The following is a 21,964-nucleotide window of genomic DNA, read 5'->3' on the forward strand; positions in this document are numbered from 1 at the left end:
AATAATTTCGGAGAAGGGGGAGGAGAATAATTTTGGAGAAGGGGGTTGACATAGAGTTAAATATTGTGTTGTCCAATGAATGGAGGAGCACTACAGCAGAGGCTGAGAACTGTAAACAGACACATATTTAGAAGGTAGAACTGACGGGCTTGCTGATGTTTGGGTATGTCCTGTCCTCCTGCAGGAGGCGGGTGGCAAGAAGGGTACACTGGCTTCCAGCTTGAGTACCTGGCTGCATTTAGTAGAACATTTTCTTATGTGGAGAGGTTTGGAAGCCATCTTTTGGCTGAGACACCAGACGAGAGGTATAATCTCTTCAGGCAAAGGTCAAGGTACTCAGCTCGGAAAACAAGGTTCTTCTAAATCTACCCCCACCTGCCTTCTCAAGCTGCCTCTCTCATTACTTACTCTCCTCCCCCACTTTCTATGCCCTAGACACACCAGATTTCTCAGTGCCCATCCTTGCTCCCCCTATATAAAACATGCATACTCTGGGCGCCTGGGTGGCTCAGTGGGTTAAGCCGCTGCCTTCAGCTCAGGTCATGATCTCAGGGTCCTGGGATCGAGTCCCACATCGGGCTCTCTGCTCAGCGGAGAGCCTGCTTCCCTTCCCCTCTCTCTGCCTGCCTCTCTTGTGATTTCTGTCAAATAAATAAATAAAATCTTTAAAAAAAAATGCATACTCCACTTCCCTGGGAACCTCTGCCCATCATTCCATATCCTGTGCAAATACAACCTCTCCCAAACCCTCCTTGATTCTGTATCCACGGGGACGTCACCCCTCCCTCTAGTGACCTTCTTTATAACTTGGTTTGACCAAAGCACTGATTACATGCATGCCATGCTCTGACATCACACCCTGGTCTCTTTTTTTTCCAATCCCTATTCCAATTTGTAATTATATATTCATCTATGAGTTTCCTTCTAGAATTTAAGTGCCATGAATTCAAGATTAAGTCCATGTGGCTAAATCCAAGGGATACTTTTGACCCTTATGTTCCCTAACCTCTCCATAGAACTCAGTATGTAGTGTAGTGCTTTCTTTTTTTACATTTTAATTTGAACTGTTTCTATAGAAAAGTTGTAAGAATAATATAGTGAATACCCATGTCTTGTTAACCCAGATTCTCTGATTAATCTTTTCCTGCCTTATGTGTTTATCCCTTTTTTTTCTGGGCCATGGAAATGTAAGTTGCAAATATCACAATGCTTTACTCCTAAATACTTCATTTTCCTAAGAGCAAAGATCTTTCTTTGTTAAAGAAACAAAGATCTTACATCATCATAGCACAATTATCAGATTCTAGAAAAATAATATTGATGCAACACTACTGTCTTAGTCTGATCAGGCTGCTTTAAGAGACTACCATAGAGGGTGGCTCAGTGGGTTAAAGCCTCTGTCTTCTGCTCAGGTCATGATCCCAGGGACCTGGAATCGAGCCCCACATTGGGCTCTCTGCTCGGCAAAGAGCGAACCTCTGCCCCCCCCCCCACGGTCTGCCTCTTTCTCTACTTGTGTTTTCTGTCAAATAAATAAATAAAATCTTTAAAAAAAAAGAGAGAGAGAGACTGCCATAGACCGGGTTGCTTGTAAACAATAGAAATTTATTCCTCCTTGTTTCGGATGCTAGGAAGTCCAAGATCAACGTGCCTGCAAATCCAGTGTCTGAAAAGGGTCACTTCCTGGTTCTTAGATCACTGTCTTCTTACCATGTCCTCACATGAGGAGTGGGAGCATGGGAGGTCTCTGAAGCCTCCTTTATAAGGGCACCAATCCCATTCATGAGGGTTCCACCTTCATGACCTAATCACCTCCCAAAGGCCTTCCTTCCAAGGACCATCACACTGGGTGGTAGAACTTAACATGTGAATTTAGCAGGGGGGGGGGACTCAAACATTTAGTCTATACCAACTCTTACCTAGAGATCATTTTAAATTTTGTAAATTGGGGCACCAGGGTGGCTATTGGTTAAGCGTCTCTTGGTTTCAGCCCAGGTCATGATCTCACAGGCCGTGAGACTGAACCCCCCGTCGGGTTCTGCACTCAGTGCGGAGTCTGCTTGAAGATTCTCTCCTTCTGCCCCTCCCCCCACTTGTGCCCTCACACATGCTCTCTCTCTAAAATAAATAAATAAATCTTTTAAAAATGCAATAAAATTTTGTAAGCTGTTCCTATAATGTCTTTTAGAGTCACTTTTTTCTGATCTAAGATCAAATCTAAAACCACATATTGCATTTAGTTGTCATGTCTCCTTTTATCTGGAACAGTTCCTTAGTCTGCCTTAGTCTTTCAAGATGCAAGTATTTGTGGAAAGTACAGCCCAGTTCTGTAGAACGTCCCTCCATCTGGGTATGTCTGGTGTCTCCTCATGACTGGATTCTGGGGCAGGAATATCACAGAAAAGATGTTGTGTCCTCCTTGGTACATGACATCAGGACGCACATGATACTGCCTCATCCCATCATCCATGATGAACCACTTCCTTGAAGGTCTCTCTTCCCTTGGTTCCTGTGCGTATCTTCCTACCTCCGTGGCAGATGCTTCTTGGTTTTTTTGGTTTTTTTGGTTTTTTTAATGGGCTCTTCTTCCTCTGCTAACCCATAACCATTGGCCAGACACATAAGCGAGGAGCGTGTTCTAGACTCTTCACTCTTTAAATTCTTCTCCATCATGTTCTTCTGTATCCTGAATCTAATCTTCTAGAACTTTAGTTACCACCTTTGCACTGACGGTTCTCAAACTTTCTACTCTCCTCACCCTGGATATCTCTCAACTCCAGACCCAGAACTGCCTGCCAGGCAGCTACACCAGGATGTCACAATGTCCAAGAAAGAATGCATCATCTTCCCCTGCCCCAAGCCTGTCTCTCTTCATCCTGTGATAAATGACAACACCCAGAACTCAAACGATTCATCCATCTTACAAACATTCACTGAGGCACTCAGAACTTTCACATTTATTTATGCACAGTCTTCCTTCATGGATTTTCAATTTCTTTAAATAAGAGCTGTATCTCTCCTCTTGCTATTGTGTCCCTAGAAATGCCTCACGCTTGAAAATGGTAGCTGTTTCTAATCCCACTCTGTTTCCTCATCTCAAAGGTAGAAATAATAATGGCTACTTCACAGGGCTTGGGTGAGGAGCAGATGAGCTCACATATGAGCAAGTCCTTTATAAACCTAATGCTGTATTCCCTGGCTACTCAAAATGTCCGAGATCAGCAGCACGCAACACCTGCGAAGTGGTTAGAAATGTGAGCTTGGGCTCCACCCTGGTTTCACCCAACTGCTGAATCCAAATCTCTATTTTAACAAGATTCCCCCATGATTTGTGCGTGCAGTGACGTTTGAGAAAGAATGCTCAATCCGAAGTGAATTACAGACAGGCACATCCACTCAATATACACCCCATTTGTTAACATTCAGTTCATGGTCTTCCTCACAGAGTAAGTCTTTCCAGGTCAACTGAGGAAATGCTAGGTTCACATGAAGGGCACAGCATCGGGGGAACAGTAGGCCCGAAATCCTAACTTCTTGGGTCTCTCAAAGAAAACTATGTTTTGAGAGTACCAAGGTCCAGATTGGCTGTGATGCTTAGTGGAGATAATGTACATGAAGGATCGTATACGGAACACGGCCTGTGATCAATACGCAGCAAATTATATTTGGTTTTATATTTGGTTTTTAAGTACAGAAACTCACATTCAGATGGCTTCCCATTTGCCATGAATGTGTAATCTCTGAGCCTGTCTACGGGCTCCCCTAGGTCCTAAGAGAACAAGAATCTCTCCTTATTCTGTGTCTCAAACAAATTACCATTTCACAGAGATCTGGATGGGTCTGCTTTTTTAAGCTACCATTTGTTGAATTCCTACTATGTGCCAGACGCAGACTGAATAAAGTGGAAATGTCTGGTTTTTCCATTCCCCATGCTGGTTCCAGGCCTGTAGCACAGAAGGTGGGCAGGGGCTAGAGCAGCAGAACAGAAGGCGGGGAACGAACAGGAAGGAGGAGTTGATGGTTAAAGGAGCAGATTGGTGTCCTCGGGCTCCTTTTGCCAAAGTTTATTTCAATCTGGCTCATTTTTTCTTTCCCCCAAGCTTCAAATTTAACAAGCTCGAAATAATAATTTCCACTAGTGCTTTCTGCATCCAGCCCCTTACCTAATAAAGGTGCTTCTTAAATATCAAGTGCCACTCGTACCTAAGATGATTGTGGCTCTTCAAAAAGAAAGACGTGCCAGGTAACAGGCATCGCAGAATTACAGACTGACATTCTCCAAAACCCTGACGACATTCTGAGGAACACTATATTGTGCACCCTCCAAAAACAAAATCATACCACAGACACAAAGTTCTACATACAATGTCGGGGAAAGGAGGGTTGCAAGGCTTAAAGAAGACTCAAGAATCTTCCACTTAAAATGTCTAGATTGAAGGCTCACTTGCTTCTCTTCACCCAGATCCTTATGTACCAACCAATACACATGTGTGTGCGCATACACAAACACACACACACGCACACACGCAGTGCATTTTCATTTACCTCATTTACCTCTCTAGATCCAGAAGCAGAATAAATTAACATTTTCCTGGCAGGCAAGTGGAGACATGTTTTGTCTAGAGATTACACAGATTAAATATCAAGTGCCATAACCTACCCTCAATAAGGCTCAAAGATAGACAAGAAAATTTAGACACTGCCATCTAAAGCCCAGCAGGAAACAGTAACCTCATATCTCACCCTAGCCCACTTGCCAGAAAGCCCACGGGCTGTGGCCTCCTTCCTGATCTAACGGATGTTGTTCAGTGGAAAACACATAAAACACATCCTTCTGTGGAATGTGATTAAAAAAACAAAACAAAACATGAAGTCAGAAAGACCACAGTTGCTTTGAAGCCACTGACGGCTTCATTTTGTTCAAAATGGGCTTTTTAATCCAAAGGAGGCATTTGGGCAGCAGAAAACAGGGTCCTGTGGCTAAATGCGTGGGACTCGTATGGTCCCAACTCTCTGGGTTTCTACAAATACTGGCTCTACCCCTTTCTCCGAGCCTCAGTTTATTCACACGTAGAATGGGGCAATATCAGCACCTACTTTTTGGAGCTGTCCTGAGAGCTCAATGAGATGACCTGTTTAAAGACCTTCGCACGGCACCTGATACATGGCAAATATTGGACAGAACCGCGAACTATGGCATGGATGTCTCGGAAGTCCACAGACTCCAATCTTGATGGCCAGAACACAGCAGGAGTCCCTGAGTCCCACCTATCCCACCCCCCACCCCAGTGTTCTATCCTGTACCAAAGCATCCTGGTGACGCACTGTACCGAACACTACAGAACTTGACAAAAGTTGATGACTTGAACTCATCTGGGTTTTTAAAATTTTTTCTTTATTGTAGGAATGTATTATAATTGTATCTGTAAAATAAAAACAAATTTTAATAGATATTTATATATTTATATGTGTGTGTCCTGTAAAATACATAGAGAAAACATAAAGTTTGCTATTTTAACCAGATGTGAACACGCGGTCTGATGGCATTAATTATACTTGCAATGTTGTGCAACCAACACCGCTACCTGTTTTCAAAATTTTTCATCACCCCAAATAGAAGCTCTGTACCCATTAGCAATAACTCCCCGTTCTCCTCTCTTCCAGCCTCTGGTAACCTTTACTCTACTTTCTGTCTCTATGAATTTGCCTGTTCTAGAGATTTCATATATAGTAGTCCCCCCTTATCATGGGGGATCTGTTCCAAGACCCCTAGGGGATGCCTGACACCACAGATATTACCAGACCCTGTATGTGTTTTTTTTTTTTTTAAAGATTTTATTTATTTATTTGACAGAGAGAGATCACAAGTAGGCAGAGAGGCAGGCAGAAAGAGAGAGAGGGAAGCAGGCTCCCTGCTGAGCAGAGAGCCTGATGCGGGACTTGATCCCAGGGCCCTGAGATCATGACCGGAGCCAAAGGCAGAGGCTTAACACACTGAGCCACCCAGGAGCCCCTGTATGTGTTTTTTTCTTATACATACATACCTGTGATAAAATTTGATTTATAAATTAGGCATAGTAAGAGATTAACCACAATAACTGGTAATAAAATTGAACAAGTGTAACAACATGCTGTAATAGAGAGTCCTCTGAATGTGGTCTCGCTCTCTCTCGTACTGTATGACTCGACTGAACTCACCCTTCTTCCTGGGATGCTGTGAGAGGGTAACCTGCCTGCGTGACGAGGTGGAGTGAGGTGCGTGACCCAGGCATGGTGACTCAGCATCAGGCTACCCTGACTTTCTGATGGTATGGGAGGAGGAGGATCTCCTGCTTCCAGGCCACAGGTGGCCACAGGTGGCCACAGGTAACTGAAACCACTGAAAGCAAAACTGTGACTGAGGGGAGGCTGCTGTAAATGGAATTATGTAATATTCATCCTTTTGTGTCTGGCTTCTTTCACGTAGCATAAGGCTTTCAAGGTTTACACCGAAATTCACTTACTGTGGCCTGTGTCTGAACTTTACACCTTTTTACAGCTGAGTAATATTCTATGGTAAGGATGTGCCACATTTTGCTTATCCATTCATCTGTCAGTGGACGCTTGGGGAGCTTCTATATTTTACTTATGGCAAATAATGTTATGAACATCAGAACAAAAAGATCTGCTTGAGTCCCTGCTTTTAACTTTTTGGGAGTCACACCTAGGAATGGAACTGCTAAATCACAGGGTAATTCTAGATTTAACTTCTTAAGTTTATTTTTATTTTTTTAAAGATTTCTTTAAAAAAAAATTTTTTTTTTTGAGAGAGAGTGAGAGTATGCACAGAGGGGGAGAGAGAAACAGGCTCTCTGCTGAGCAGGGAGCCCGATGTGAGGCTCGATCCCAGGATCCCGGGGATCATGACCTGAGCCAAAGGCAGAGGCTTAACCTGACTGAGCCACCCAGGGTGCCCTTCTATGTTTAACTTTGTAAAGAAACATCAAATTATCTTCCACAGTGGCTGCACCATGTTTCATTCCCCACAGCCACATTCAAGAGCTCCAATTTCTTCACATCCTCTCCATGTCCTGTTATCTTCTATAACTCTTTGTTTTTAAGAACATCTCAAGACCATCCCAACAATATAGCAAATTTACTGTTATAAAACAGCTGAGAAGGAACTAATGCTAGTTTAGTGGTTCTCACTCCCCTAGGGACAACTCTGTCAGCCTAAAGAACATTTGACAATGTCTGGGAACATTTTTAGTTGTCATAACTCCCTATAAAATTATTTTACATATTGGTCTTCCCTATAAGATTTCAAAGTTCTCACTTCTCTTTTCTACTTAAAAATACATTTTAAAAATTAACTTCAGTCAAGTTGGTTTTGGCTATAAGTAACAATAGCAAATGAAAAGTGGTCAAAAAATGTCTCACATTTTTAAAAGTCTGGAAATAATGAAGTTTAGTAGTTCAATAGTAACACCAAGGACACAGGCTTTTTCCATCTCTCTGCTTTACCACCACTGGCATGCCAGCCCCTATCCTCAGATTTGTCTCCTCATGGCCTCAAGCCAATTGCTGCAGCTCCAGTCATTACATCCCCACATAGCCATGTACAAAGGCAGGAAACAGAAATTGACCTCTTTGCACTCAAGAGGAAAACCTATCCTAGCATCCAGACAGCAAATTTCCCCCTGGGTCTCATTCACCAGAGTTGTATCAACTACTCATTGGCCAAAAAATAAAATCACTACATTAAGTTTAGGCTCATCAATGTTTATCCCATCACACTGGAGAGACATCACCCTCCCTGAGCTTACAGGAGGGTGAACATCCCACCACTAGAGTTACTGAAGGTATTAAGTAACGTGTAGGTTGTTTCATTGGTGCTTCAAAGCTTGCTTACTTGTCATTTGGTTTCAGATGCAAATGATAAAAACCTAACTGGTTTTTTAAATGTGGAAAAAGCCAAGATGCTATGCTGTTCAACAGACAAATGGATAAAAAAGATGTGGCCCATATACACAATGGAATATTAGCCACTTAACCTACTGTGGTGCCCCCGAAAAGTTCCTCAACCTCTCTGATTCTCCCGCTTGTCACTGTAACAGGAAATGGCTGGAATGCTTGACTTCTGATTTGCTTTCCAATTCCATATTCAACTAATTCCATGACTTCCTCCCTGCACAATGCTTTGACTATTTTTGTTTCCTAGATGCTACCAATCAGACCAATTTGATTCTCTTTGTATGGCCTGTTACCCACCACAGAGGAAAAACTGAAAGACAGGAATGAAATGAGCTCGAAGCCCCTCTTGACTGAGCAACCAACTCTGGCATCCCTAGAGTTCGGAGACTTGCAGTCAGACACCGTGTGGGTGAGGAAAGGCATCAGAGAAAAGGAGGTCTGGGCAAGAGGGAGTGAGGAAGCCTACTACTGGGGAGGAGGCTCTGGGCCACAGACTTTGCTCCTTCTCACCTCCCAGACCGAGTTTGGGTGATTTAATTCCAAGCCATGTCTGTAAGTGTGCTTGGCAGAGACTCCTTGGTACCTCTGCCGACTGCATGCTAAAATTAGCCGTGGGTGTGAAGCTGACTCCTTCAGAGTGATTGCAGGGCTCTGGAGGTGCTGGCTTCCACTGATTAGTTATGATGCTGGCTTGCGAGGAAACAGTGTCAGGTGCTTGAAGTGTTCAGTGACCCTTAAAAGACAGAATATCATAGCTGAGCCCAAGTGAATATGTCTACTCTAACAATCTTATATTCTTCTCCCCAAAGTGATGAGCATAGTTATGGTCAAGAGGTAACAGGCTGACAGCCCTCGCATGAGGAGTTATGCAGGTTGGGCACTGCACAACTTTAAGGGTACCATGCATATCACAGTTTATGGAAGTCTAGGTAAGTGGTGCCCCCTAGAGTTATGCAGGGCTCAACCTGTACAAGTACATATGACAGTCCTTAATGCTGACAGGCAAACTAAGGTGAAAAGGCTGCCATGGCTGGAATCTAGATATTTTCAATCAATCAACACATAACATTTTACACTGATCATATACTGAAGTGCTGCTGTGGATACATTGAGTTAAATGGAATATATATATATATCAGTTTCTCTTTTTAATGTGGCTGGCATTTGTGTTGAATTATATTTCTGCTGGACCATGCTATCTCAGAGGGTCTCCAGCGTATGGTGCAGTTGCCCACTGGGATAACCCACTCTCTACCACATCCTTTTGCCTTTCTTCCTTTGCCTATCTCACTTTCCTACTCCCTCACCTAACTTACAAGGGGATCACCTCACAAATAAGCTAACTGGACCCAACTTTGCCTCAAAGCATACCTCTGGGATAAAGTAAGAAACAGATTTGCTATGCTCAGGGAACCACACTAATATGCACCTTTCCTTATAGTTGATTTGCATATGATCCAGAAGAGAGGTAAAGAAACCAACACAGGAAGGTTAAATACCAGATTTAAATAACAGAACAAGAGATCTGCATGATTACCTGCCAAGTGAGTAGTACAGAGAGTAAGTGCTAAGGGCTTGAAGGAGAAATGATATTAATATGGAGTAGTGTGGTTGGGGAAAGAGATTTCTGCTTGGCCTCACAAGATCTAAGTGCTGCCAGTTTACTGCCAAAGAACAAGTTGTGAAATGTGGAGTTTGAGCAAGACCTAGACTCAGGAACGACTTTGGTGCTGACGACATGTGCTGTGTCTTTTGTGGAAAGTACATTTTGAATTGCAGTGTGTGTGTGTGTGTGTGTGTGTTGGGAATAGGGGAAGAGGCTAGGATCTGATCCTTATATCACTCATTCTAGTGAACAAAGCTGGCAGGGAGAGGTAATGTAGCCTATTTCAGAAAGCACAAAAAGGCGGGGGGGGGGTACCTGGGTGGCTCAGTGGATTAAAGCCTCTGCCTTCAACTCAGGTCATGATCCCAGGGTCCTGGGATCGAGCCCTGCCTCAGGCTCTCTGCTCAGCAGGGAGCCTGCTTCCCCTTCCCTCTCTGCCTGCCTCTCTGCCTACTTGTGGTCTCTGTCAAAGAAATAAAATCTTTAAAAAAAAAAAAACTTTCTAGAAAGGGATCAAACCCTATTCCTCTTTCCCATTAGCACCATGCCTTTTGTGACTGAGATAAGCAACTCTAAATGTTACCATAGGAGAAGTACACATTCACTCTATGAGCATTATGGATCACCCACTATGTTCCAGGCACTACTGAAACACAGTAGTCCAGAAAACAAAAAGCAAATACTTTGTAACTTTGAATATGGAGGGACAAAACAAAAACAAACAAACAACAAAAAACCCTGCCACCGTTCAGTCCTTTAAAATAAGCAGTAAATAAATCAAAAAAGTATAGAAAGGAAATAATTAAACCATCCTGAAGAACAGACATTTTGGTAGTTACCCATTCTCTCATTTATTGTTTCCCTTTATAGGAGTGACTATCATTTAAAAAGGAAGAGTTCCGAGTTGGTTGGAATTTAAGTGAGCTAAATACAGTATTTCCCCTGCAAAAGAAGGAACAATTGTGCGGAAGCAGGATGGTGCTGTCGAAGGTACCAGCGGCGTCTCAGCATGCCTAGTTGGGATCTGAGCAGAATTGTTGTTCCCCTATAAACTTTACAAAGGTAATATTATGCCCTTAATAAACAGGTAGACAGGGGAGCCTGGTGGCTCAGTGGGTTAAACCTCTGCCTTCGGCTCGGTGATCTCAGGGTCCTGGGATCGGGCCCTGCATCGGGCTCTCTGCTCAGCATGGAGCCTGCTTCCTCCTCTCTCTGCCTGCCTCTCTGCCTACTTGTGATCTCTGTCTGTCAAATAAATAAATAAAATCTTAAAAAAAAAAAGGTAGACATCACAGACTATAGTTGCATACGTGTATAGATTAAACGTAGCTTTCCTTTCATTTATTCTTATTTCAAATGTCCTATTCGGATATAAAAATAAATTCCTTCAAAATACACAGAATCAGGAAGTGAAGGTTTTCTATCAATTCAAGTTCAATCAAGCTTCTAAAACACATTTCACCTTGTAGATGATATTCTTTTTTATTCTTTTTTATACCCAGCTGAAATCTCTCCTGCTTGATTGAATGAAGCTACAAATTCAACTGTCTACAAAGATCAGAGGGCAAAGTAAATGATTAAAGTGAAAACTTTTTTTAAAGATTTTTATTTATTTTAGAAAGAGAAAGCATGCATGAACAGAAAGGGGGGCAAAGGGGGAGGGAGAGGGACAAGTAGACTCTGTACTCAGTCCAACGGGGGCTTGATCTCACAACCCTGAGATCATGACCTGAGCCAAAAATCAAGACTTGGATGCTTAACCGACTGGGCCACTCAAGTGCCCCTAAAATGGGACATTTTAAATAAAACTGACATGCCAGGGTGACGGGTATTGAGGAGGGCGTGTGTTGTGATGAGCACTGCATGTTATTTGTAACTAATCAATCACTGAACATGACATCAAAAACTAATGATGTATTCTATAGTGGCTAACTGAACATTAAAAAAAACAACAACAAAAAGAACAGACATGATTTCAGTGTTGGGAAAACAATAGCAGCTGAGGACTGATTACCAGGAGAGCATGTGCTCTGTCTAAAGGGAGAAGCTTTTACTCAGCTCCAGCCGTGTATCCATGTGGGGCAACAAACTGTCTTGCAAAGTTATCTCATTATTTAGGAGAAGTTCAAAAATTTGTTAATCTAAGAATTTTTTAATTAACTCAGTTTCTTACAATTCACTGTGTAAAAGCCAAGAGGCTGGATCCTACTCACAGACTCCCTCTTTGCCATTTCTGTTCAATGCCAACTCTCTCTCTTTTTTAAAGATTTTATTTATTTATTTGAGAGAGAGTGAGAGACAGCATTAGAGGGAAGAGGGTCAGAGGGAAAAGCAGACTCCCCACTGAGCTAAGAGCACGTTGTGGGATTCAATCCTGGGACTCTAGGATCATGACCTGAGCTGAAGGCAAGTGCTTAACCAACTGAGCCACCCAGGCGCCCCCAATGCCAATTCTCTTGCTGGAAATTTCAGAAACAGAAAATTGGAAGATGTAAAACAAAACAGATCTTTTCTTTCCCATTTCACAGAGAGGGAACTCAAAGTACAAAAAGAAAAAAAAAAAAAAACTTGGATTGCAATTTTTTTTAGGAGAGTTGAGAATGTGACCCCAAATATCTGTTAACAAGTACACCAAATTAAAAACAAACATTACACAATTAGTCTTCCTTAGAAGAGGAACTCATTGTACAAAAGAATGTATTATGGGTAGAACACAGTACCTGGTTTAAAGTGAGTGCTCTATAACTATGTATTATAGACACTGCTGAACAGTCACGTACTATGTTGGGTATCACAGCAGTATGGTGTAAAGATCTTAATTCATACTAACTTAGAACTGTGCTGACAAACAGCTTACTACCTGTATGACATTCTCACAGACTCAGTTTCTCCAACTGTAAAATGGGAATAATATCCAACCCGCATGTTTGTTAGGAGGATCTGAGATAATACACTACACAATGCATGCCTACACACTTTATTTATGTAGTGCCCGTTATTCTAATTACTTGAAAGATTACCAGACTGGTAAGTCAGGAAAAACGTAATAGAAAGGGACCACAAAGTTTAATGGAAAGGTCACAAGTTGTGGAATCAGTCCAAACTGAGTTGGACTCTATCTAGTTCTGCCACTTACCAGCCTGGCTACCCTGAGTAAGCTATTCTTTCGTGATACCTCATAAGGCTGTTGTGAAAATTAAACAGAACTGAGCAACTACCCTACACAATGCACTACCCTACGCCATTTGCTTCCTTTTGTTCACTCAATGTACAAAGAGTGCTCAGCACTGCTTGGGCTATAATAAGCGCTCAACAAATAGTAGGAAGTGTTATTATCAGCATATCTGAATGGCAATGAGCATTTAACACAGCTCAGGAGAGCCTTGTGAGTACGAGGGATAAATGTGGGCTGGATGAAACCATAATTAAGTGGGTTTGCAGAAAAGCTGAATACACCCTGGAGAAAACACAGCCGAGAACCAAAAGAAGCCTGTGTGGTCATTCAGAACGAGGTCAGGAAAGATTTTTTGTAAAAGGCAAGATAGCAAGTATTTTTGGCTTTGTGGGTCAGAGAGTTACTGCAGCAACTACTCAACTCTGCCCTTGTAGTGGGAATGCAGTCATGGATAGGACATAAACCTCCAATAAAACTTTATTTACAAAAACAGGGGGCAGGCTGGATTTGACCTATAGGTTGTGGTTTGCTGACCCCTGGTGTAGAGTAAAAAGAGGATGGCATGTGATAGGAAAAAGTTGGCTATTCAGTTGAAGAAAACGAGTGCACAGGAGTTTAAACCCTTGGAATTAAAACCAAAACTCAGGATGATCATAGTAGGTGAGATTCCAAAAACCAAAGCAAAATCGCTGAAGTGATTTTTAGCCCAGGAAAGGGAAAATTCTATCCTCGTCTGCTCTGGAGGGACCATGCCTAGATTAGTTCTGGGTAAAGTGAAGCGAACCACGGCGTATTCACCCGAGACCGGGATAAAAGACCAACCAGCAATGGCTTCCATGTTTCATCTGGCAAGCCTGCCACTGCATCCCATCCCCAATCAATTGCTAGTAGCTGCAAGGAGCACTGCGTAGAAAGCATTCTGAGTGCTCGCATCTGGGCCTAAAGAGAATGAGGGTCAAGACTGATTAGTAATGTCTTCTCTGCATACAAGGGGAGAGCAACCACATGACTGCCCTCTTGAAAACCCCATCACACGAGGAAGGACAGGTAGGAAATAAATGGAATTTGTTATCCCAAATAAGTTATATAACCCCAAATACAAACATCTTCAAGCTGGCAAGATAGTACTGTACTCTAAGTATAGTAGAGTATGGTACATTGCTAACAATGGACATGTCCAAAATAGTTTTTTTTTAAGATTTTATTTATTTATTTGACAGACAGAGATCACAAGTGGGCAGAGAGGCAGGCAGAGGGGTGGGGGGGAAGCAGGCTCCCTGCTGAGCAGAGAGCCCGATGCAGGGCTCGATCCCAGGACCCTGGGATCACGACCTGAGCCGAAGGCAGAGGCTTTAGCCCACTGAGCCACCCAGGCGCCCCAAAATAGTTTTTATTACAGTGGGCACCAGGGACCTGGGCTAGGTCACCTGAATATTCTTCCCTGCCCGGCATGACACTATGTGATTTTTTTTTTTTTTTTTATTTGCCAGAGAGAGATCACAAGTAGATAGAGAGGCAGGCAGAGAGAGAGAGAGAGAGGGAAGCAGGCTCCCTGCTGAGCAGAGAGCCCGATGCGGGACTCGATCCCAGGACCCTGAGATCATGACCTGAGCCGAAGGCAGCGGCTTAACCCACTGAGCCACCCAGGTGCCCCTATGTGATTTTTTAAGATGCCTCATTGTACTATCACAGCTGTGTTCCAGGTGGCTTAGTCTTTCCCAACAGCTTTGCTTTGAAGACGTCATGAATATTTAAACAGACTTTAGGCTAAACATTTTTCATGCTTCTCAACTCACCCACAGTCCGAAGGTGGGTTTTGGTTGGCAAGGAGGCTCATTTTCGTGATGTGTGTTTATGCACATATATGCATATAAGCCCACAGGCATCATATTATATAAACACATTCAGACCTTCAAGGTGTATGTATGTAAATTCTTCCTCTTAAATCCTGTCACTCAGTTCTAAAGTCAAAGTCTGCAGTTAAAGGCCACTGACAGGTTTTCAGACACGAACCTGCAGCTCTGCGATAAATAAGAATATACTGATAATTTAGAAATGACCTACTCATGTTCCCACTGCACCTGTTCGCAGATTATGATCTCAGAACCACAGGGACTGTAAGCTAGACAGTGTCCCCTTCTTTGTGTTGAGGACGTTGAATAAGTCACAGAAGGTCCCAAAGACAGGTGGGGGCAGGCAAGGCATGAAGGAGGAGGTAAAGAGAGTTGGCTAAGTATACGTGTCTGTTCTTTTTTCCATGAAATCCCACTGAAACAACCATAAGGGTGATTTTGTTTTGCTCTGTTTTAAGGACTTAAACAATGGTGGAGTTCTGGTGGAGATAATAGGTGAGGAAAAAAACAAATTGTAGAAGTTGTAGATGAAAAAAACAACAACAAAATTTTAAGCTAACAGTGGAGAAAGCCAAGACTTCTAGGTTAGCAGCACCCAATGAGAAATGAAGGTACATCTAGAAATGAGGATTAAGGCAGTGGGACCGGTTGAAATTCAGTTTAAGAAGCTTTCAGTTTCAGGGTGCCTGGCTGGCTCAGTGGGTTAAGCCTCTGCCTTCGGCTCAGGTCATGATCTCAGGATCCTGGGATCGAGTCCCGCATCAGGCTCTCTGCTCAGCAGGGAGCCTGCTTCCCCCTCTCTCTCTGCCTGCCTCTGCCTACTTGTGATCTCTGTCTGTCAAAGAAATAAATAAAATCTTTAAAAAAAAAAAAAAAGAATTAAAAGAAGCTGTCAGTTTCCAGCAATCACACTACTAGGTATTTACCCAAAGAATACAAAATTACTAATCCAAAGGGATACATGCACAAGGATGTTTAGAGCAGCATTATCCACAAGAGCCAAACTATGGAAACAGCCACAGTGTCCATCAACTGATGAATGAATAAAGACGTAGTATAGAGCTACGATGGAATATTACTCAGCCATCAAAAAAGAATGAAATCTTGCCACTTGCAATGACATGATGGAGCTAGAAAGTATTATGTTCAGCAAAATAAGTCAGAAAGACAAATATTGTATGATTTCACTTATATGTGGAATTTAAGAAACAAAACAAACAAGCATGTGGGCATGGGGAGGGGCGGAAAGAGAGGGAAACTAAGAAACAGACTCTAAACTACAGAGAACAAAGCATGTTACCACAGGGGAGGTGGGTTGAGAGACAGAGGAAATAGGCAATGGGGATTAAGGAGTGCACCTGTCACGATGAACACCAGGTGATTTATAAAGTGGTGAATCACTAAATTGTACACCTAACAAATATTACACTGTGCTAACTAATTGGAATGTAAATGAAAACTTAAAAAGATAAAGAAGAAGAAAAAGCTGTCAGTTGCTCAGATCTGCTTCCCTACTTTATGCAGCAAAATTGCCAAGAGACCAACCTGGCAAAAGACCAGAGTTTTCTTCTCTAGAGAAAACAAAAGGTCTTTGGATGGAAGAACTCCAGAAATGAGTACTACTCTTTAAAAAGAAGAAAGGATACAAAATCAGAAAACTAAAAGAGTTATTAAAAAAAAAATTTTAGGGGGCACCTGGGTGGCTCAGTTGTTAAGCGTCTGCCTTTGGCTTGGGTCGTAATCTCAGGGTTCTGGGATCGAGCCCCACATCAGGCTCCCTGCTCAGTGGGAAGCCTGCTTCTCCCTCTCCCACTCCCCCTGCTTGTGTTCCCTCTCTCGCTGTGTCTCTCACTGTTAAATAAATAAAATCTTTTAAAAATTAAAAAAAAAATTTTAGGATGCCTGGGTGGCTCAGTTGGTTAAGCATCTGCCTTCAGCTCAGGTCATGATCCCAGGGTCCTGGGATGGGGTCCCATATTGGGTTCCCTGATCATCCAAGAGCCTGCTTCTCCCTCTGCCTCACCCCTGCTTTTGCTCCCTCTCTCTCTCACGTGCTCTTTCTCTCAAATAAATAAAGTCTTTTTTTTTTTTAAGATTTTATTTATTTGACAGAGATCCCAAGTAGGCACAGAGGCAGGCAGAGAGAGAGGAGGAAGCAGGCTCCCCGCTGAGCAGGGAGCCTGATGTGGGGCTCAATCCCAGGACCCTGAGATCATGACCCAAGCCAAAAGCAGAGGCTTGATCCACTGAGCCACACAGGTGCCCTTCAAATAAATAAAATCTTTTAAAAAGAGATTTTTTAAATGAAAAAGCAAAGTAAAACTCAATAGAAAGGTTAGAAGATAAAGCTAAAAGAATATCCCAGAACAGAAAGTAGAAAGACAAAGAGAAAACAGGAAACACAAGAAAAGTTGACAACTATTATAGGAAATCTATTATGCAAGTAATAGGAATCCCTGAATGCAGGAATAGAGAAAATGGAGGGGGAAAAAGTCATCCTTTAGTTATCAATTGCTGCATAACAAATTATCCCAAGTACTCAGTTTCTAACACTTATTCTCTTACCCAGTTTCTGAGGATCAGGAATTCCTGGGAGCAGCTTAGTTGGGTGGTTCTGACTCAGGGTCTCCCACGAGGTTGCAGTCAAACAGTCTGGGGGATTACAGTCTCATGTGAAGGCTAGACTGGGGCTGGAGGATTTCTTCCAAAGTGACTCACTCACATGACTATTGGCAGAAACCGTAGCGCCTACCTGGCTGTTGGCACATCGGCCTCCCCATACAGTTGTACACCTGGTAGCTGTCTTTCCCCAAAGCAAGTGATCCAAGAGAAAGAGCACAACCAAACAGAAGTCTCTATGTCTTTTATACTCTAATCTCCAAACTGAATTTCTATCACTTCTACTGTATGCTACTGGTCCCAGAGACCAACCCTGGTCCAATGACAACAGTGAACAGTACAGACGGTATGACTGCGAGGAGGCAAGGATCGTGGGCACCATCTTGAAGACTGGCTACTCTATCCATGAAGTGTGTATGTGTGTGTTTATGTATATTTTAATTCTCAGAATTTAAAGACACAGGTTTCCTGAATTGAAAAAGCTAACTGCTTAGCACAATGGGCCCACTATTAGGCCTATTATCGTGAATTTTCAAAATACCACAGATCCTACAAGCTTCCAGAGATGTTAAAAAGTCAGATCATCAAGGATACACAAATGGGCTATGGGTACATGAAAAGTTGCTCACCATCATCAGTCATCAAGTAAATGAAAATCAAAGCCACAATGAGATATCACCTCACACCTATTAAAATGAATAATCAAAAAATAAGAGACGACAAGTACAGGTGAACACGAGAAAAGGGAAACCTTTCTGCAACCCTTTGGCACTGTTGGTGGGAATGGAAATTGGTGTAGTCACTACGGAAAACTGTATGAAGGCTCCTTCCAAAAAAGAGAACTACCATGTAATCCAGCAATTCTACTTCTGGGTATATATCCAAAGGAGAGGAAGTCACTGTCTCAAAGATATCTGTACCCCCATGTTCACCACTGCATTATTCATAATGGTCAAGACATGGAAGCGATCTGAGTGCCTAGTGATGAATGAATGGATTAAAAAAAATGTGGTATACATTTACACCGAAATATTATTCAGCCATAAAAAAGGAAATCTCACCATTTGCAAGAATATGGATGAATCCCGATGGCAGTATGCTAAGTGAAGTAAGTCCAAGAAAGACAAATACTATATAATTTCACTTATATGTGGAATCTAAAAGAAAAAAAAAAATCAAACTCCTAGAAAGAGAGAGTAGGTTGGTAGTTGCTGGAGGCAGGAGCGGGGTGGGGGGTGGAGGAAAAGAGCGGAGATGGCCAAGGGGTACAATCTTCGTATTTTACATAAATCCTGGGGACGTAATGGACAGTTAAGAAATACTGTGCTGTATACCTGAAGGATTCTAGGAGAGTAGACCTTAAAAGTTCTCACCACACATACACACACACACACACACACACACACACACAAGGTACACCTATTGAGACAATGGATAGGTTCTAACTTTATTGTGGTAATCACTTCACAATATACTAGTATGGCAAATCACATTGTACACCCTAAACCAACACGATGGTAAGTCAATTATAATCTCAGCAAAGCTGGGGGGAAAAGATCCAAGAATAAATAATCAGAACAGCTTCCGACTTCTCCAGGACAACATCAGAAGCTAGACAGCAATAAACAATACCATCAAAATCTTGAAGGAAAATGATTTCCAAGCTAGAATTAAACCCTCCACAATGGAAAACACTGGAGAAGAAACAACCAGATTTTAGAAGCTGGAAAGTAAATTAAAACAAAACAAAACCTGAATCTTGAAATTGACAGTGGAGAAACCTGAGAATAATGAATTTAGCAGCACACAGAACCTCTTGAAACAAAGGCTGAGGAAGGGAGGGGTTGGCTGAAATATAGTTAAACGCTAAGTGCTTTGTGGGCCTTTTCAATTCTGGAAATGTATGGGCTTAAATTCTGGGAATTAAAAATGTAGTTATACCAGCCAAACCATCAATGAAGTAAGAGAACAGAATGAAAGTGTTCTTAATCATGCTTGGTAAGTTAACTGCAAGACACGTTTTGCCAAAATGGGGGAGCAAAGAAAAAGGAAGACAAAGAACGAGAGGTCCAAACCCAAAGAGTGACAAAGGGGAGCCCCAGGATGGTGGTGAAAGAAGACTCCAGAGGGATAGCTCTGTGCCAGACCAGGTCAGGGGTGGGGGATCCATCCAGGGTGGGCAACCAGGTCAGAAGTCCCCAGGGCAGGAAGGTTTTTTCCAGGTGACAAAATCTGCCTCTTGTCTCTGAATGTCTTAAAGGGAATTTAAACACTTGGTGAAGGCTTTGAGGTTGAATTCCTGATAAGCACCTAGGAAACCAAGCATACAACAGAATACAAGACAATTATTAACTCCTGGGGGGAACGCTGTCAAGGAAAAAAAAAAAAAAAAGCAATCACACTTTACAACAGGGCTCAGCTGTGACTAGAGTTTACACAGCCATAATAATGTAAACACTGAATACTGACCTAATCAAAATTAAGAAATAACTATATTGGGGGAGGAGGGGAGGATTGCCACGGTCAGAATTCAATAGAGAATGCACAGAAATTAAATATCGAGCATTAGTAATAAGCAAAGATAAAAAAGAAACAGCAAAATAATCAGCTAAAAGAGGTGCAATGGTTGCTTCTCGGAGGGGAAAATAGGAAAATAGGAGACCACTGTATTTTGTGGCCAACTGTGTAGAATCCTTTAATTTCTAAACTACAAATGTTATTAGTTGATTACAGAGATTAATACGTTGCACTGAGAAATAAGGAGACCACAACTGTTCACTCAATAAGCATTTATAAAATACACCTATATATGCAAATCCCTGGGGACTGGGGTGGGGCGTGGGGAGAGCAAGTCCCTGTCCACCCCCACAGGCCAGTGGGTTTCTCAAACATAGCCCATGGGGGTGGGGGGGGCAGGATTTCAAATTCTTCTCTAGTGAGTCATTAATAAGGTGTAGAACATATGCTTGGACATCTGCTTGTCTTGAATTTCAAGGTTTGTGGCTAGTGGCAGGGGTACCCTTGGAAGGTTGCTTTGCTGTGGGCTTACCTTCAAGGCATACTGGGATGGAAGCAGGTGGGGAGGTGGGGCAGACAACTCCCGAAATAACAGTGGCCCTAATGTGGGCAGCTGGCAATGGGGGATGTGTTTTCTAAAGTGCTAGAGTGACCCAGGCATGAGGGTCATTGTCTCAAGCATGAGGGTCATTGCTGCGGCTGCTTTGCTTACATGACCTCATTTATCCTCACAATGAGTGGCTGAGGTAGCCGTCATTATCATCCCCACTCTCTAGATTGGAGCCCAGATAGGTTGCATGACCTGCCTAAGATCACACAGCTTGAAAACCCACAGACCTAAAATTCAAACCCAAATCTCATACCCATGTCCTTCAGCCTCAGCCTGGGTCTTTGGGTGAAGAGTTTCGAGACCTGGATTTAGTCTCTGCTCTACCATTAATCAGCAGTGTGATCTTAGGTGAGTTGCTTCCCTTCTCTGTGTCGGTTTCCAGGTGTGGAAAACAGAGGGGGGTTGGCTCAGATGACAACTAAGCATCCTTTATATTTCGGTCTATGTGAGGATGGGGGAAGCCAACAGGAAGAGGAAATGTATGAATGTGGGGCAGAGGTGAAGCTTTTTTTCCTCCAAGTCTCAACTTCCTCATTTGTTAAAATGGGAACCAAGACACACTTCACGTGGGTGTGTTGACAGTGTTAAAAAAAAAAAAAAAAAAGGTAACGTACGGAAAGTACTCAGCACTTGTCCAGGCCCACAGTAAGTGCTCCATAAGGACAGCTCTGATGCATTCCTATTACTCATACACTGACAAGAGCGCCACCAGGCCTGGACTCCTGAAACTTCCACTTACATTAAGGTCAAAGCACCATGTTTGCAGGAAGATGAGTGATCAAAACAGAAGAAAGGGAGTCAAACAAAATGACTGTCTAACAGGAATGTGTGCTGTTGCCCTTTATTGGTTTTACATACGAGTTAGTTTACGAATACTTTCGGGAGCATGTAAGTGTGAAATTGGAAAGCATCACTCCAAGACTGCCACGAGCCACCGCACTGGTGATATAAAAGGGGGAGGAGGAGGGAGAGAAGGGAGAAAAGGACAGAAGCAGAAAGGGAAGGAAGGTGAACCCAAAGTGTGGAAGGACAAAAAGATACAGGGCTGGGGAGCAAACGGATTTTAAGGTTCAAAATCAAGTAAGGTTCAAAGTCAAGTAAGAATGTGTCCACCCAATAATAAATCCTCATTCATCCGGATTTATTATTGGGTGGACACACTCTTACTTGACTTTTTAAACTTGCCCCACCCTCCCCACCCCTGCTGTTACTCAAGCCACTTTCTCCATGTGCAATTCCCGTTCCCCGCCACCGACACTGCTCAAGTCCTGCTTCAGCTTTTGGGCCAAGCCTGAATTTTACTTGCTTTCAAAAGAAATTATAAAGCACTCGTGGTTCCTGAGAACGCAGACTTTGGGTCAGCGTCGACCTGCTCTGGAATGGAGCTGGGTGAACTGGAGACAAGTTTCTTAATCATAGTAAACCACGGTTTCCCAGTCTGTAAACCCCAGACGTGGCACAACAAATCCAGAGGGCACAACGAATAGAGCTAATGCACTCTTAGCCCTTAGCCACCTGCTCCATAAATGTCAGCAGCTGTTGCGCCCTCTGTCCCACTCTCTCCAGGCCTCAAGTGTAGCCCCTGTTCCATGGAACTAGAATGACGGACAAGCATGGCTGCCCATCCTCAA

General features: G+C 42.8%; 1 protein-coding gene across 1 annotated transcript in view; it reads right to left on the minus strand.

Moving 5' to 3' along the window:
• Window positions 1-19,201: 19,201 nt before the first annotated feature.
• The window catches only part of SUDS3 (SDS3 homolog, SIN3A corepressor complex component), a 42,130-nt gene continuing 39,367 nt past the window's right edge, over window positions 19,202-21,964 (minus strand). Inside the window, exon 13 of the mRNA XM_046024836.1 lies at window positions 19,202-19,516. Coding sequence (XP_045880792.1) covers window positions 19,210-19,516 — 307 coding nt within the window. The 3' untranslated portion in view covers window positions 19,202-19,209. The remainder of the gene's footprint in view (window positions 19,517-21,964) is intronic.

This window comes from Meles meles, chromosome 12, assembly GCF_922984935.1.
Source record: "Meles meles chromosome 12, mMelMel3.1 paternal haplotype, whole genome shotgun sequence".
NCBI lineage: Eukaryota > Metazoa > Chordata > Mammalia > Carnivora > Mustelidae > Meles > Meles meles.